The following is a 14,762-nucleotide window of genomic DNA, read 5'->3' as shown; positions in this document are numbered from 1 at the left end:
GGTCCAGCCCAGGTTTCAAGCCGGGGTGGGCGGAGCCACAACCCACACAGGCTGCATGCCAAGCATTGGCCAACCTGCCTTTGGCAAGCATATCCCAAGATGGCCTTTGTCTGAAGAGAAATTATGATAGGTTTTGATTCCAGTAAGATTTTTGTGAAGTTGGAGAAGGGGAATTCCCTTTTTGTCTTTAATATTGATTCTCATCAATGTAGACAAATATGTCTATATCAGGAGCCTAACAGTGACCTGGTCAATCACGTGATTGAGTTGTTGAACCTGGTGCACTTCCAGACCGACGCAGTAGGCACTGGAATGGGAGGGTGCATTTGGATGTTCAGCATCTGGTGGTTTTATGTGGTCAAAATCTTCTTAAAATTGTTGATGCTTTTGTTTTTCCTGTGTTCACTTATATTATGGGCCTCCTGTCAGTGTTGGTTTTGACTTGGTCACTCATGTAAGTGAAGGTGTAAAATCAAAGTTCTTATATCACAAAACATGAGTCTTCCTATAACATGACATTTTGCAGAATACTATAATGCACAACTCAGTGTTTTACAAACATGAGATAAAATAGCTCCATGCATATATTTATAATAAACTGATGTATTCTCTTGCTCAGTTTTATTTTGAATTAGCAACACACCTCCTATTCCATTGTAGCTCTAATAATAATGATAATGAATTAAGGATCCCTCATATTTGTCATTCACACACTCACATTCATTGTAGATAATCAGGCAGTACCTGATTGGTGACTTGTTTAGTTCACTCAGGAGTGACAGATACTGGTTGGTGGTGAATTGCATTTTAACCTAAGACGGAACTTGAATAATGCAAGGGAAACAATATGCATCTTATTATCCTGCCTGATGAGACTCAAACATCCCCTTAGTTCCAGATTTATATCTATAAATGCAAGACTTACTTGGCTGCCTGTTTAACAATTACTCCTGCTTTCTTGCTGTCTTTGGAAAAGAAACAGGATGCAGGCTGAGTTTCAAAAGGCTCTGCTTTCCAAGAAAGGGAGCTTCCTGACTTTGCAGCTTCGCTCAGTCAGGGACCCATCAGCATCCCGAAGGACCCCTGTAGGGTGGCCAGGTGTGTGTCCAAACGCAGCCTAGACCCTAAAATGACCTGTAATGTGTGGTGAGCTAAACAGCATACACTACACACTAAGCACACGCTCTCCCTGTGTGTGCTTTTCCCAACAGGGAATTGTTCGAGCATATCTATGTAAAATGTACTTCGTCATCCTATCATAACACTGGTGCAGGGTGGCTTGAAGAGAAGAGGCATTAGGGATTCTTTGTGGAAAGAGGAAGCAGTGGGCCAATCTGCTTGACTTTACTTTGTGTCCTCTTACATGAGAAATCTGAATAAGATTGTTCAGTGGACTGGACAATGAACATGAACTAGATACCCCATCAGTCACCCAGGGGCACTCTGGGGCTATAGTGGCAGCCATGTGCAACACCATCTCTGGGGGTGGGGCAATCACTTCCCAGCAAGATTCTTGTTTTGTAAGCCCTTGCTTGTATTCTTGGGTTGTTCTCCCTCTTTTTCTTCTTTCTGTGTCATTCCTGATGTCTCTAGTAGTTGAAGGGCCAAGTTCCCTCTGGGCATCTGTCTCCCCCTCTAGTAGGTTATAAGACCCTCCTCATCGTGATCCTGAGTACACTTGCTCACCGCTTTGGTTTCTAAAGCATTATTCAAGATTCCCATTTTCTTTTTGAATATTGTTAACGTAATCGATTGTTCTGGTGCTGCCCATTACATTTTTCAGTGTAGTGTAAATATAAGTGTAAAGACTATGTGGTTGGACTACCTGGATTCAGGGGGTTTGCCCCACCCAACCAGTAGTGTGAACTTGGACAGATGATTAAATCTCTGGGCTTTAGTGTCTTCATCTATGACACAGGAAGAATGACCCAGCATCTACCTCTGTGATTCCTGTGAGTTTAATTAGCATATGAATGTGAAGCATGGCACTCAGAGCCCAGCACAGCAGCATGTGCTGGCTACAGATGTTCTTAAATTATAGACCAACCTTGACCTGGAAGAACCATGACAGATCTTTTTACCTTTGCCGCTTCTCATTTTCCTGCTTGAGCCTTCCTACATACCAGAGATATTTACTGCATGGTTTTCACACTGTCTGTCCCCAGTTAGTAGCAGAAGTAGTCAGCTGGGAGGGCGTTTGATAAAGCTTGTGGTCTCCGCTCACACCTCATCCACATGTGCTGGTAACTGCAGTCCTGGGCTAGACCCATCTAGTCCTGGGCCTTCGTTCTTTGTGTTCTCTTTTTTAAGATAAGGTTTGTTGTTGTTGTTACTGGTGAGGATGGTGTTTTTTTCTTTCTTTTCAGTATAATGATCTAATTGTAGCCTAGATATAGGAACCTGGGTGCAGGACCTATTCTGAAACGATATAACCTCTATTTAGAATTAGACATATAGGTGTCTATTTTCTCTATAAACCAAACATAATTTGTAATTGTTCCATATCTTGGCTTTTGGGGTCTGCTTTAGAAATAATTCTCTTTTGGAGAGTGATCTCTTTTGGAGAGATTCAAAATTCTCTCAATATTTTGCTTTATTTTCCAAGAAACACAAGTCAGAGATATGTAGCCTCTGGGATATAACAGCACACTCTAACAGTGAATATATTTAAATCCATCTCTGTGTGCGAAAGGGTAGGATCTGTATTATTGACGGACTTAAGTAGAGAGTTATAAAGACAACACTTTCAATACTATATATAAAATTCAGTGGACAATCTATGTAATTCCTAAGTTCCTCATGAGCTTGATGATTAAGTAAAGGTTCTGTCGTATTTCTGTCATTTTTAAATCTCTATTTTTAAGCTAATTATGAGGTCAAGAAGGTTGGGTCAATGACTCTGCTTCAGTATACTGCCTTTCTCTAAATGGATTCTCCAGCGACCCAGAAGCAAGAAAATAGGGGTTAATCCTTACAGTTATGTGGTTACCATAGTAATGGGATTTGCTAAAGCTCATTCAGGACACTAACCTTACATTTCAGTTTTTGTTTTAGTTTCACAAATGAAAAACATTTTTATAGTCCTTACTAAAAGCACCTAAATTATGTCAGCCATACATGTATACATTAGCAAAATCAAAGAATTTTGTTGTCTTATCACACAAACATGATACTAGACTTGTGTACAGGATGGGGCAAAAGTAGGTATACAGTCGTTTGTAGGAAACACAATGCAATAACTAATAAATAACAATATGAGAATAAACTTTGTTTTGCCTAAGCACAAATATAAACCTACTTTGCCCTACCCTGTATTCTGAATCACACTTCATCTCTTTGATCTTATTTTGTCTCTCTGAAGGATGTGTAAGATTATATAATCTTGCATTACATACAAATGAAGTAATAGGGATTGCTCTAACGTGGACTGCATATCTTTGCTGTCCATTTTTTATGGTATTAATGGCATGTTTCTTTGACCCTGCACTCAGGGTGCTCCCCTGTGGAATTATTATGGTGATTTCTTGTCACTGAGAACTTGTGTAGAGTTCCGCCCAGCAGCGCAGGCCATTAAGATGCTCATGGAGCCTCCCATTCATCCCGTCGGATGTCTACACAGAACCAAATCTCCTTGGAAGAAATAATGAACAAGCAAGACATAAAGAACTAGCACATGGATGTTAAGACTTTTCTCCTTTCCTGTTGTTTCCAGAGCCAAACTTCGTGTCATCTTATGACATCGGGAATTTCACCTACTTCTTTTTCCGAGAAAATGCTGTGGAGCATGACTGTGGGAAGACCGTGTTCTCCAGAGCTGCCCGGGTCTGCAAGAATGACATTGGGGGGCGGTTCCTGCTGGAGGACACCTGGACCACCTTCATGAAGGCCCGCCTGAACTGCTCCCGCCCCGGCGAGGTCCCCTTCTACTACAATGAGCTGCAGAGCACTTTCTTCCTGCCGGAGCTGGACTTGATCTACGGCATCTTTACCACCAATGTGTACGTAACTGGGAATAATTGCTTTTCTTGCTCTTTTGCTCATTCTGAATGAATCTACTGTTTTTTGACCTTTGTGGTTTGAAAGTAGCTTTAAAAAGAAATCTTTATTATTTTACTGGGCTAGCAGCCATTTTTTTTTTTTTTTTTAGTGTGAATTAAATGTTACACTAAGATCTGTGATTTCTGAGACTGGTATTAGGAAAATAAAACTAATCAAAAGGTTTTGATCTATCCTTATTGGAATAGTAGCATCAAATCGTTCTACCGTGAAATGTTCCTTCCTGATTTGCCAGGGTGTTCTCGCTACTTTCTGAAATGCTGGTACGTGTTAGATGTGTTTTTCTCTCTGTATGCAAGTTGTGCATCTGTGCATAATGAAAGCCTATTGTCTGGAGTGTGTAATCTTTGAGATAATGTAACTCTTGACTAAACCGCTGCTCATATATGAAATGCACATTCTCGCTTTCCCAGAGTTGCGTTTTAAGCCGTTGTTCTAGAAGATGGCTGTTGTAGGCAGGCATTTCTAAAATGATGGTTATGCTTTTAAAGTATTTTTGAAAAAAACAATAGCATTTTTTCCTTTGGTGGGTAGATGCTCTAAGCTTCATGACTGACAGTACTAGAGAAAGTGCATGAAGTTTTCTGCTCATCCATTCACTCTGATCTGACGGACTGTAGCATGACCCCACACTCATTTTCCATTTTTAGCTGACGTGCTGTGCAAGATGCAACAAGGTCTCACCCAGCCCCAGGAATCACAGATCACATTGCCACTAGCCTCCACTTTTCTCAACACTGCCAGTGATGATGATGATTCTGATTCATGGGTTCTGGTTTGGATCACCTTTGAAATCATTAAACTGTTAACCTAACAGTTTGGACAAAAGCCCAGTAATTGTATACAAAATAAAGGAGCAGATTCAGGATGGGTTGAAATTGCTGATAAATGGGGTGGGATGACCAAGCATTGGGTCTGTCCAGTATTGTCCTAGTTTTAGAGTCGGGGACGGCCCTGCTGCTTCCCAAGAAACCTCTTGGTTCTGGGTGGTGTCTGCTGGGCTTCTAGGTCTTTTTACTTTCTCATCTCTTCTGCCTCCAAAGCCTGCCCATGGATTGCATTTCCAAAGAGTCACTTGATCTGCATCTTACTTCCCTGTTGATCTTTCTCTTCTGATCTTTCCACTGCTGAGCTGAAGGGTTAACATTCACTTGATAATAACATTCACTCCATGAAGAGTCTTCTTTCTGACGTGAAAGTAGAAAATCAGACCAAAATGGATGGCTTCCCACCCTCCCCCGCTCCACCATGACTATCTTTATTGTAAATCTGGTTTTCAACCCAGAGGTTATTTTCCCTCTGTGATAAGTTTCTTTTAAAAAATCAATGTATAGTTTCTGAAGTTGATTTGCTTTCCAGAGCCTTTTTTAAGAAATAGTGTAGACTGTACAAGATGAATGTTCAGTTGTTCAGTTGACATCAGTTTTAGCCACAGTGGGAATTTGGCTTAGTTAGCTGTTCGTTCCCCTGGCTCTGGGCTAAAATGAACAATTTAAAAAGTTATGTAAGTACTGTGCCCAGTCCATTCCAAGATGGTGAATGGTCAATTCAGATACTCTCAAAAATAAGTTTCAGACTATTCTGGATAATTTGTTTTGTGTTGCAAACACCCGTCATGTTGAAAATCACCCAGTATATAGCATCTATGCTAGTAGAGGCAGAATTTCTAGATCTTTCCTTTCTCTATTGAATACTTACTTTCACTAAGTCTTGAGAACAACTTTCAGTATATCCATCTCTAATCCTACAGTGTGTCCAACTTGTCCTCCCTCTCACGTGTCGGCCTCGATCTCACCCTCTCAACTGATGACCATATTCTTGACAAGACAGGTTGCAACCTGAAACAAAATTATCAGAGGTAGCTAGTTATTTCCTATTTCTGGATGAGATGCTTGTGAAATGCTGGGGCTAAGCTTTCTGGTGCTTTTGCTCATAGTATAGTTTTAGTTAGATTCTCTATGTCAAGGTCTCTTAACACTGGGGAGTGGGGAGACAGGTCACTATTCTGACTCCCTTTGTCCCGGTGACTGTGTGGTTTCCTCAATCCCGGGGGCATGAGTTGGGCTGCAGGACATGGCAAATTATTGCAATGGAGTTTCTGAAAAGGTTTTGCTTTTGTTTTCTGGGATATCTAAAAATGGTGGCTTAAAATAGTGAAGGTGGAGGTAGGGGCAGGGAACCATGAAGGTTTTGATACCTTTTCCCTCCTTAGGTGTTGAAGAAATAGGAAGAACATGTCTGCTTTTCTTTCTGTGGCTTTCAGTAGACTAAGGAAGCAAATTTTATGTTCTACTAACGTGGGGCTCACCTCTCTCCACTTTTACCCATGTGGGCTCTGAACAAGTTAAGTAATAAAACTTAGCATTAAATGAAGTCCCCAGCATGCCCGTGATTCCTGAGAGAGGCCAGGTTGCAATACATGGTTGGTGGTCTGTTCTCTAAATGGGCTTATGAGTAGTGATGCCAGCTTCAAGGAGGCTCATTCACAAGGTCACGATAGTCTAGACTTGGGCTGGTCCCACCTGTCTGCAGGGATGGGGAGGCAAAAGTGGGTATATAATTTTGGAAGGCAGGCCTCTACCAGGGAGATGCAGAGGAAGGACCACAGTGGAGACATTTGTGCCCTTGCTCCCCCACCCCGACCTCACTGAAAGTACAAGGACGTAGGGGAGGTAGGAGGGTGAGGGTGTGTGTGTGTGTGTGTGTGTGTGTGTGTGTGTGTGTGTGTGTATGCTGCACCGGTGGTGCTCTGCTCCCCAGGAAGGTCGAGAAGAAGTGACCCCAACGACTGTCACAGATGTCCAGACTGGCTGCCATTGGGGCATCCAGAGGGACTCTGGGCTGACCCCAGATATGTGTTCAGCCCTGTTCTGAGTGACTGGATGCAGTGAACTGAGAAATAGGGTACCAGTAGGGAGGGTAGGGAGCACAGCAATGGAGTCACGCGCAGGAACTTTGGGGCCCCGTGCAAAGCAGGTGCAAGTCCTGCTTTACTTTCCCTTAGCCTGTGACTGCGAGTAAGTGACCACCCTGTGCCTCTCTCTGTTCGTGTGTATACTCAGGCTGGTCTCAGCACCTGTGGGGTCCCTGTGAGAAATGAGGTAGCCCTTATGAAGTGCTTAGCAGAGTGCTCAGGAGGATTTATTATTATTATTATTATCATTATTAACACTCTTCCTCAACCAGAGTGGCCTCACCTGGTGGTCCCTGGTAGACACCCTGCTGTGCATGCTGCTTTTCTTGCTCCAACATAGTCACGTTTTTGTTCTTCCGAAAATCCAGTCCCATGTTTGGAGGCTAATTCTTCCTTGCATTTTTTGACTTATCATGTTCTTCTTTTCCGTGGGAAAAGTAAGACAGAGTAAAAACAACCATTTGTATAGGTTCAGTTTTAGCATCTGTCACTTTATTCCCCAGCAGCAGGGATAGGCCTACTTCCTGCCACTCTTTCCTCTCTGCTGGAGCTTCCAGAAGAAACACGTGTCCCTAACCTCAAGCTTCCTATGTTCCCGTGGGGTGGTTTTAATACTGTCTACACAGGGCACTCACAAAGAATTCAAAGTCCTGGTCTTTGGAGCAGGACTGCCAGGGGTTCAAGTCCAACTCCCTCATGTAGTAGCTGGGTGACTTTGGACAGGCGTGTTGACCTTGCTGTGCCCTATTTTACTTACCAGCGACTGCCCCTTACCTCAGGACGATGAAGTGAATGGAAATTTGTAAAGCCTCTAGAATGGCGTCTAGCAACGAGGCTGTTTGTCAAAAGAAATCGAGTGTAAGGCAGATATTTCTGTTTTCGAGTTCCTGTGAAATTTCTTTTGATTCGGGGTGAGGGAGAATGATAAATCAACTTATATTGGCTAAGACTACTAACAAGAAAATTTAAAGCCAAAGCTCAGATCAAAATGCAGATTTATTTAACCAAAAAACATCTTGCTGTTCCCGCACTTAGTAGAAGGTCACAGAACGTCTCAGGGCCCTGCACTCCCGCAGAGCTGCAGAGCTTGAATTCTAAATTACCACTTCAAGATGCCAGAGAGTTCTCAGATTTTTCTCTTTCACCCTTTTTAATTATAAAAAGGATATATGAAGGGTGTCTGACAGGCGTTGTGTACAAAATGCTTTTAGTTGATTATTTTTAAAGGTTTACAAATAAACACAAATATTTGGGGATTATGAAAGAAGCAGTCACTTACCCCAGTGCCCGCTAAAGTAACCAGATGCACGGGGTAAGGGGGCCATGCTGACTGATGAGAGGTGCCAGCCACTGCCGGAGAAAGGCTTTTTCCTCCAGAATTTAAAAGGCGTAACACAGGGCTCTTCAAAATCCTTTGTCACTCTGGTGATGGCTGAGTGAATTAATCCCATCCAGCAGGATTACAAGTGTCATAACTGCTAAGTAGCCTTGTTTCTGTACGGAAGTATTTGTTCTTCCACAGAGAAATCACAGGGGAGCACCACTCAGGGCTCCCATTTCTTCCTTGGGGTATTCACGAGGCTGGGATCTTGAGGTTCTCTAGAAGGTGCTCCCACTGGGCAGTGTCTGAGTGCCCACTGGGGAGAGACTAGTGACTGTGGGACTTTCTGACCTTCCTTCTTGTTTCTCTTCCTCGGCCCCCAGGAACAGCATCGCTGCATCGGCTGTGTGCGTCTTCAACCTGAGCGCCATCTCGCAGGCCTTTAATGGGCCCTTCAAGTATCAGGAGAACTCACGCTCTGCCTGGCTCCCATATCCCAACCCCAACCCGAACTTCCAGGTAATGTCTGGGGGCATTAGGGCACTCACTTGGTCATCCCCCTCTAAAGCATGTTGATACCTTCTGGGAGACAGGCTGGGACTATTTAAACCTCCAATGGCTGCACAGACTCTGTGGGCTCCCTAGACCCCTCGGGGTCAGTCTTACACTGGGCTTGGCTCATGTGAATAGCCTGAGACCTTTGTCAACTGAGGGGCCAGGACCAAAAATGGACTTTTGTCAGCTGTGACACCTCAGGCTGAACTGGAAAAGGCCAGCGTATAAGGCAGCAGGTTGGGAAACCACGCTCTAGTTAGCTCTAACGATGGTGGACTGTGTCCTCAGAAGCTCTGATCCCTAATGAATGATGCTCTGATGAATGGGCTCCCAGCATTGTGGTGGAAACACACAAACAGCATTGGACTGCTAATTGGTGAATGTGGCGAGATTTCCTTCTGGGGTAAATGGGGTGGCATGGAGCAGCTGTGGAGAAAGTAGAGCAGTTGGAGGCCACTCATTCATAAATCTCAAAATGATAGGCTGTCCCACCAATGGGAGGCCCTGTATGTCATTTATTCCCATCTCCCAACATGCAGAGGTAGCTGAGACCCATAGAGATGAAGCGATTTACTCCTGGTTGGTTGATCAGCAGGTATATGAGTTTGCTAGCCTGCCATGGCAGAATGCCACAGACTGGACAGCTCGAACAAAAGAAATTGATTTTCTCCCAGTTTGGAGGCTGGAAGTCTATGATCAAGGTTCTGACTGGTTCTGTTTCTGGTGAGAGCAGTCTCCCCAGCCTGTAGATAGCCTCCTTCCAGGTGTGTCCCCATGTGGCCTTTCCTCCTTGCACCTGGAGAGACACTGACTTGTGCCTGGAGACACACTGAACCTTGAGGGATCAGGGCCCCACCCACCCTTATGACCTCAGTTAACCTGACTTACCTCCTTACAGGCCGCATTTGCAAATACAGCCACACCAAGGGTTAGGGCTTCAGCATAAGAATTTGCGGGAGACACAGATACTCAGTTCATAACAGCCGGCTTCCCTTGAGGGCCACTCTTCTGACAAAAACCATCATGGGCTCATCATTATCCTTGTGGGTGTATGTTTAGTACCGCCCAGTTCCAGGGGGGTGCTCGGAATGTCACATGCTGGCAGCAGCGCTCTGATGCTTAACAACTTCTCCAGGGCAGATAGTCCTGCCACGGATGGGGGGGTGGGGGGGATGAGTGACTGAGCTGGGATCTCAGTCTCTCAGATACCCAGTGTAGGTCTCCAGATGCAACGTCCCGGGCTCTTCCCACTGAAGGACCATTAGTTACCCTAACTAATCAGTGCAGACCAGTGCCCGTATCCAGGCCTCAGAATTCTATTGGTTTATCATCTCAAAACATACAACCTTTGGCTTTGAGAAAACTGGGGGTATGGAAAAGTTTTACACTTTACTTGGACTTCAACAGGGACTGTTCAATTCTTTTTTTGAAATTTTAAAAATTGTTTATGCTATTACCATTGCCCCAATTTCTCCCCCTTTGCCCCCCTCCCCCCAGCCTTGCCTTCCCACTGTCGATCGCCACACTGTTGTTCATGTCCATGGGTGATGAAAGGGGGTAGAAAGAAGGGAACTGTTCAATTCTAATTGCTTTGAAACAGTTTCTGAAACTTCTCAAAAAGAACGGGATGGAGAACAAGAAGGGTGGCTTATACATCCTGTTCACCATTTACTATTTACTTGGACAAATCATGTAGCATCTTCCACCTCATATTTTCATCCATGAAATGAGGAAGGAGAGAGGCAAATGCACCGGCATGTACACTTCAGTAGTAAATTTTGGTCACATCGGTGAACGTGCATTTTTACTCTGTCATGTACATGGTGAAGATGACTCTCAGGGACCACTTACTGGGCCTTCTGGGTGCCACATGTTGTGAATGCTTTATAAACTTTGTCTGCCCTTCTCCTCTCAGCAACTCTGTAAGGTGGGCTCTGTATCCGCACTTTGTAAGTCAGGGAATCGGGGATCAGATTCACATTTCCTATCCCAGGCTCTGATGAGAAAGTTCAGTACTGGACAGGGAAGCTCCTATTGTGGGTCAGGTGAGCCAACAGTTTAGTGGGGACAAAACAGGCATTAGCCACTTGTCCTGATGGCATGTATGGTTTATGTAACTAGTAACTGAACACTGATGCTTGGCCTATTTATTGAGTCTCTGTATCTAAATCCCACCCATGTCCAGATGAAGGCCCTTTGTAAAACCCTGAAGGTAGAACATAGCATTCCCTTTACAAAAGTTCATTGCAAAATCCTGCAGCTTAAAAATTTTAATGAGAACACTCACTGTATTTATGGTATACTTTTAATTCCTGATGCTACTGTTGCAGAAGTCTTCACAAAGAAGTGACTTAGAAACTTTGTGATGTCTTACCGCCTCCAAGCAGTGGGTAAATTTAGCTCCTTTATCTGGCTATATTTATAGCCCACAGCAAATCTGCTCATTTCCTAAGGCCACAGGCATCTGGTTTTATAGTGCCAGCGTCACATTGAAGGGCTTACTCACGTTTGTGAGATGGGAGTAGGTCCAATCTACGGTATAATAAAGGAAGCTTGGAGACACATGGCTTTCACTTCAGGCAAGAAGCTTGCTTAGCTGAGCTTCTCTTTGGGTGGAATTTAAGATTTGTGGGAAACTAAAGTTATACCTTATGGTGGTTCTTTGTACAACTCCTAGTGCATACACGTTCCAAGTGTTTTCTTTTGGTTTACCTTGTTTGAAACCCTGCTAGGAAGCTTAGGCTTCCTTACTGACTTTCCTGGGACCATCTAGGCTGACATAGAGCGGACTAGGCTTTCGACTAAGGGTCCCTCTACTAGTCGTGTGTAAAGGGCCTTATGTTTGCAACAGCCAACAACGAGAATTGGCTAGTTTTTTCAAATTCTTTTTTGCCTACCAACATTTGGAATTTTATGCAGCATTTATATACTAGAAGTAGCTATTAATTAGAGGAGCAGAAATATGATTCAAGTTCAGAAAGAAGTATGGGTAAGAGGACAGTGCGTAATATTTCAAGATTTAATTCAGAAATTTCCATTGAAAATGATAAGGAAACAACAAAAACTACTTACCAGTTGCACTCGAAACCGCTGTCGGGGGTGCTGTAAAACCGCATCCTGTTAGAGGCTGTGGTCCCCAAAGTCACCCAGACCCACTTACTGACAGAAAACATCATCCAAGACCCAGTGGCACAGCTGTGGTTGCACAGACTCTGGAATTTTCTGTGCAGTTTTGATGACAGCCCATCAGAAGTGATGGCGCTGACATGGACAATACACCCTCGACTCGATGGCAGCCAGTGTTGAAGGACTACGTTAAGGGACGTGGCCATGTCATCAGAGCCCTTGATACATGAAGCTCATTCACAGCAAGACAGGAGGAAGGTTATCATGAGATCACGGGCTTGTAGACTCATCCACCAAGTGCCTGTAAGTTAGGATGAGGATGGATCTGTTGCCCTTGAAACAAATAAATAAAAATGCAAGTGTTGCATTTAAAAATCAGTAGAATTATTAACCTTAGTACTTACAGAGGTGTTAGCAAGCCAACCATTGTGGGTTATAAGTCATATGAGGACGGTAACTGTGTTCTTGCTATTTTTATTGTTTTCCATTTGTGCAGAGTCCCCAGGGTGTCACACAGACACTGGAGGAGCCCAGTCTATGAGGCACAGCTAGAGAATTTGCAGCTCACTAGAGAACTCATGGGTTACTCATGATCCAATAAATATGTGCTATAAATTTAAATAGCTTTCAAAATAATTGGAAAAGACTCCTTTGGTGAGATATTTATTATAGGCTGCAAAAAGAAACCAAGACATTGTAGAGTAGTTCAAAACCAGTTCTTGAATAATGATTTTGTCACCCAGCTCCTGTGTGTGGGAGTTTTTCTTGTGCCTCCAGGCAATTCTCCAACACCTTCTGGGTGTCCTACAATTCAACTCAATTCTGACACATATACCCAGAAATAGCAGCAGATCTCACAGGTAAGCCCTTCCATCCCCCGCTTGGATGACAGTCTCAGGTCCAGGCTGTCAGCCTTGCTTCTGACCAATACTCTGTAGATAGGAGGCTCCAACAGCCCCTTCCTTGGTTTCTATTAATTTGCTGGAGTGGCTCGCGGAACTCAGACATCTTACTTACTACATTGCCAGCTGATTATAAAATGATCTAACTCAGGAACTGCCAAGTAAAGAGATGCTTAGGGCAAGGTGTGGGGAGAGGCTGCAGAGCTGCCCTGCCCTCTCCAAGCACATCCCTCTCCCAGCACTTCCACATGTTCAACAACCCCAAAGCTTTTTGAACCTGGTCTTTTGGGGATTTTATGGAGATTTCATTATATAGGTTTAATTGATTAAATCTTAGGCCATTGGTGATTGAAGTCAACCTCCAGCTCCTCTTCCCTCCCAAGAGGGGAGTGGGACTGAAAGTTCCAGCCCTCTAATCACAGGGTCCTTTCCTCTGGCAACCAGGCCACCTCCTCAGATGCTGTCCTGCAGTCACCTCATCAACATAACAAAAGACATCTTTATCCCACTCATCACTTATGAAATTCCGAGGGTTTTAGGAGCTTGTGCCAGAAGACCAAATTGATTTTTCTTACTATAAATCACAATATTAAAAGTCCATGACTTAAATGAGCTGTGGGGTCCAGGAGGACAACAAACAGCAAGGGGTGGTCATTGGTCAGGCTATGCACTTCCAATTTTCGTGATGCCAATTTTTAAAAATCACTGTGCATGCAAAACAAAAACCTGTGTGCAAGAGCTCACCCAGCAGGCAGATAGCTAATTGCTACCTGTACCTTAACTACTGCCATTGATTTAAGGAGGAACAAACATCAGACATAAAGTCATTCTCAGGACTAGAACTCATCTGCGTGGACTTCAGACCAAGTCCAGTAGGGCTGTCTTTCACTTTGTAACACATTGGTTAATAGGAATGTTCCTGTCCTCCAAGTCTTAAGACTACATGCGATAATTATGTAAAATCACCTAGCACAGTCAATAGCAACTGCTAGTGTATTCACCCATTGATTCCTTTCTTTATTTATTCATTCATTTCCCTCTGGCCACTGCAGCTCAATGGACCATAGAATTGCTGTTCTGCTACAAGATGAATGCTTTGACCATTTATTTACTGTGCCGGGCACACTGTATCATGCCTTGGCATTTACAAGCACTTGCAATTAATTTACAAATGCTCTCCAGTGGTTATCTCAGTGGGTCTCACAGAGCTCTGGGAAGTGAGCAGTTTTCCTAGTCACTTCACAGGCAGATGCAGAAGCTGAAAAGCAATGCCTCACCTGAGACCACATGGCTCCTGGGTAGCCACGGTGAGTCCTTCACCTGACCACATGTGGTCCCATTGCCTGGCACCCGAGGTGCCCCTGCAAGGATGTGACTTTAAATGAAACATTGGACCATGCTCAAAATCTATTTCATTCCAAGATTCTTTAATGCTACAATCCGCCTATCATTTTATGGCATGTAGGGTATTTTATCGAGTGCTGCAAAAATAACATCTGCTTTAAATGAAGCAGTTTCCATCTTACACTTTGCACCTCTAGCCTGTTATAAAACCTAGTATTAGAAATGGCATGTTATGAATGGAAGTTTCAGATGGTATGTTTCCATCTGACCGACTTACATGAAGTTCAGCCGAGGATCGGCCTTTATTGGTACCAGGATTTAAAGTTTACGAGAGAAATGAGAAAGGTCGGTGGCAATTTTCCGATTCTATGCTCTGTCCTAGAAAAGCTTTGCTTTCTTTTCCACCCCCCTTTCTATCTCATTCTTGCCAAAAACCATCCCATGTGGTACCTCCCGGCCTCTTCACAGCACAGCTCTGAATTCAATTCTCAGTCATTTCTAGGCTGATTTCCCCCTGGTATATCCCAGATTCATCTTCATATAC

At 43.8% G+C, this 14,762-nt stretch overlaps 1 protein-coding gene across 6 annotated transcripts in view; it reads left to right on the top strand.

Moving 5' to 3' along the window:
* SEMA5A (semaphorin 5A) overlaps positions 1-14,762 on the top strand; it is a 451,159-nt gene that overhangs the window by 303,235 nt on the left and 133,162 nt on the right. For all 6 annotated transcript variants that reach the window (XM_053913864.2, XM_024578532.4, XM_053913861.2 and 3 more), the window contains 2 exons: positions 3,713-3,998; positions 8,675-8,810. In XM_053913864.2, the coding sequence (XP_053769839.1) occupies positions 3,713-3,998; positions 8,675-8,810 (422 nt within the window). The remainder of the gene's footprint in view (positions 1-3,712; positions 3,999-8,674; positions 8,811-14,762) is intronic.

Source organism: Desmodus rotundus, chromosome 1 (assembly GCF_022682495.2).
Source record: "Desmodus rotundus isolate HL8 chromosome 1, HLdesRot8A.1, whole genome shotgun sequence".
In the NCBI taxonomy this organism is placed as follows: Eukaryota; Metazoa; Chordata; class Mammalia; order Chiroptera; family Phyllostomidae; genus Desmodus; species Desmodus rotundus.
This window is presented reverse-complemented; position numbering and strand designations above follow the sequence as displayed.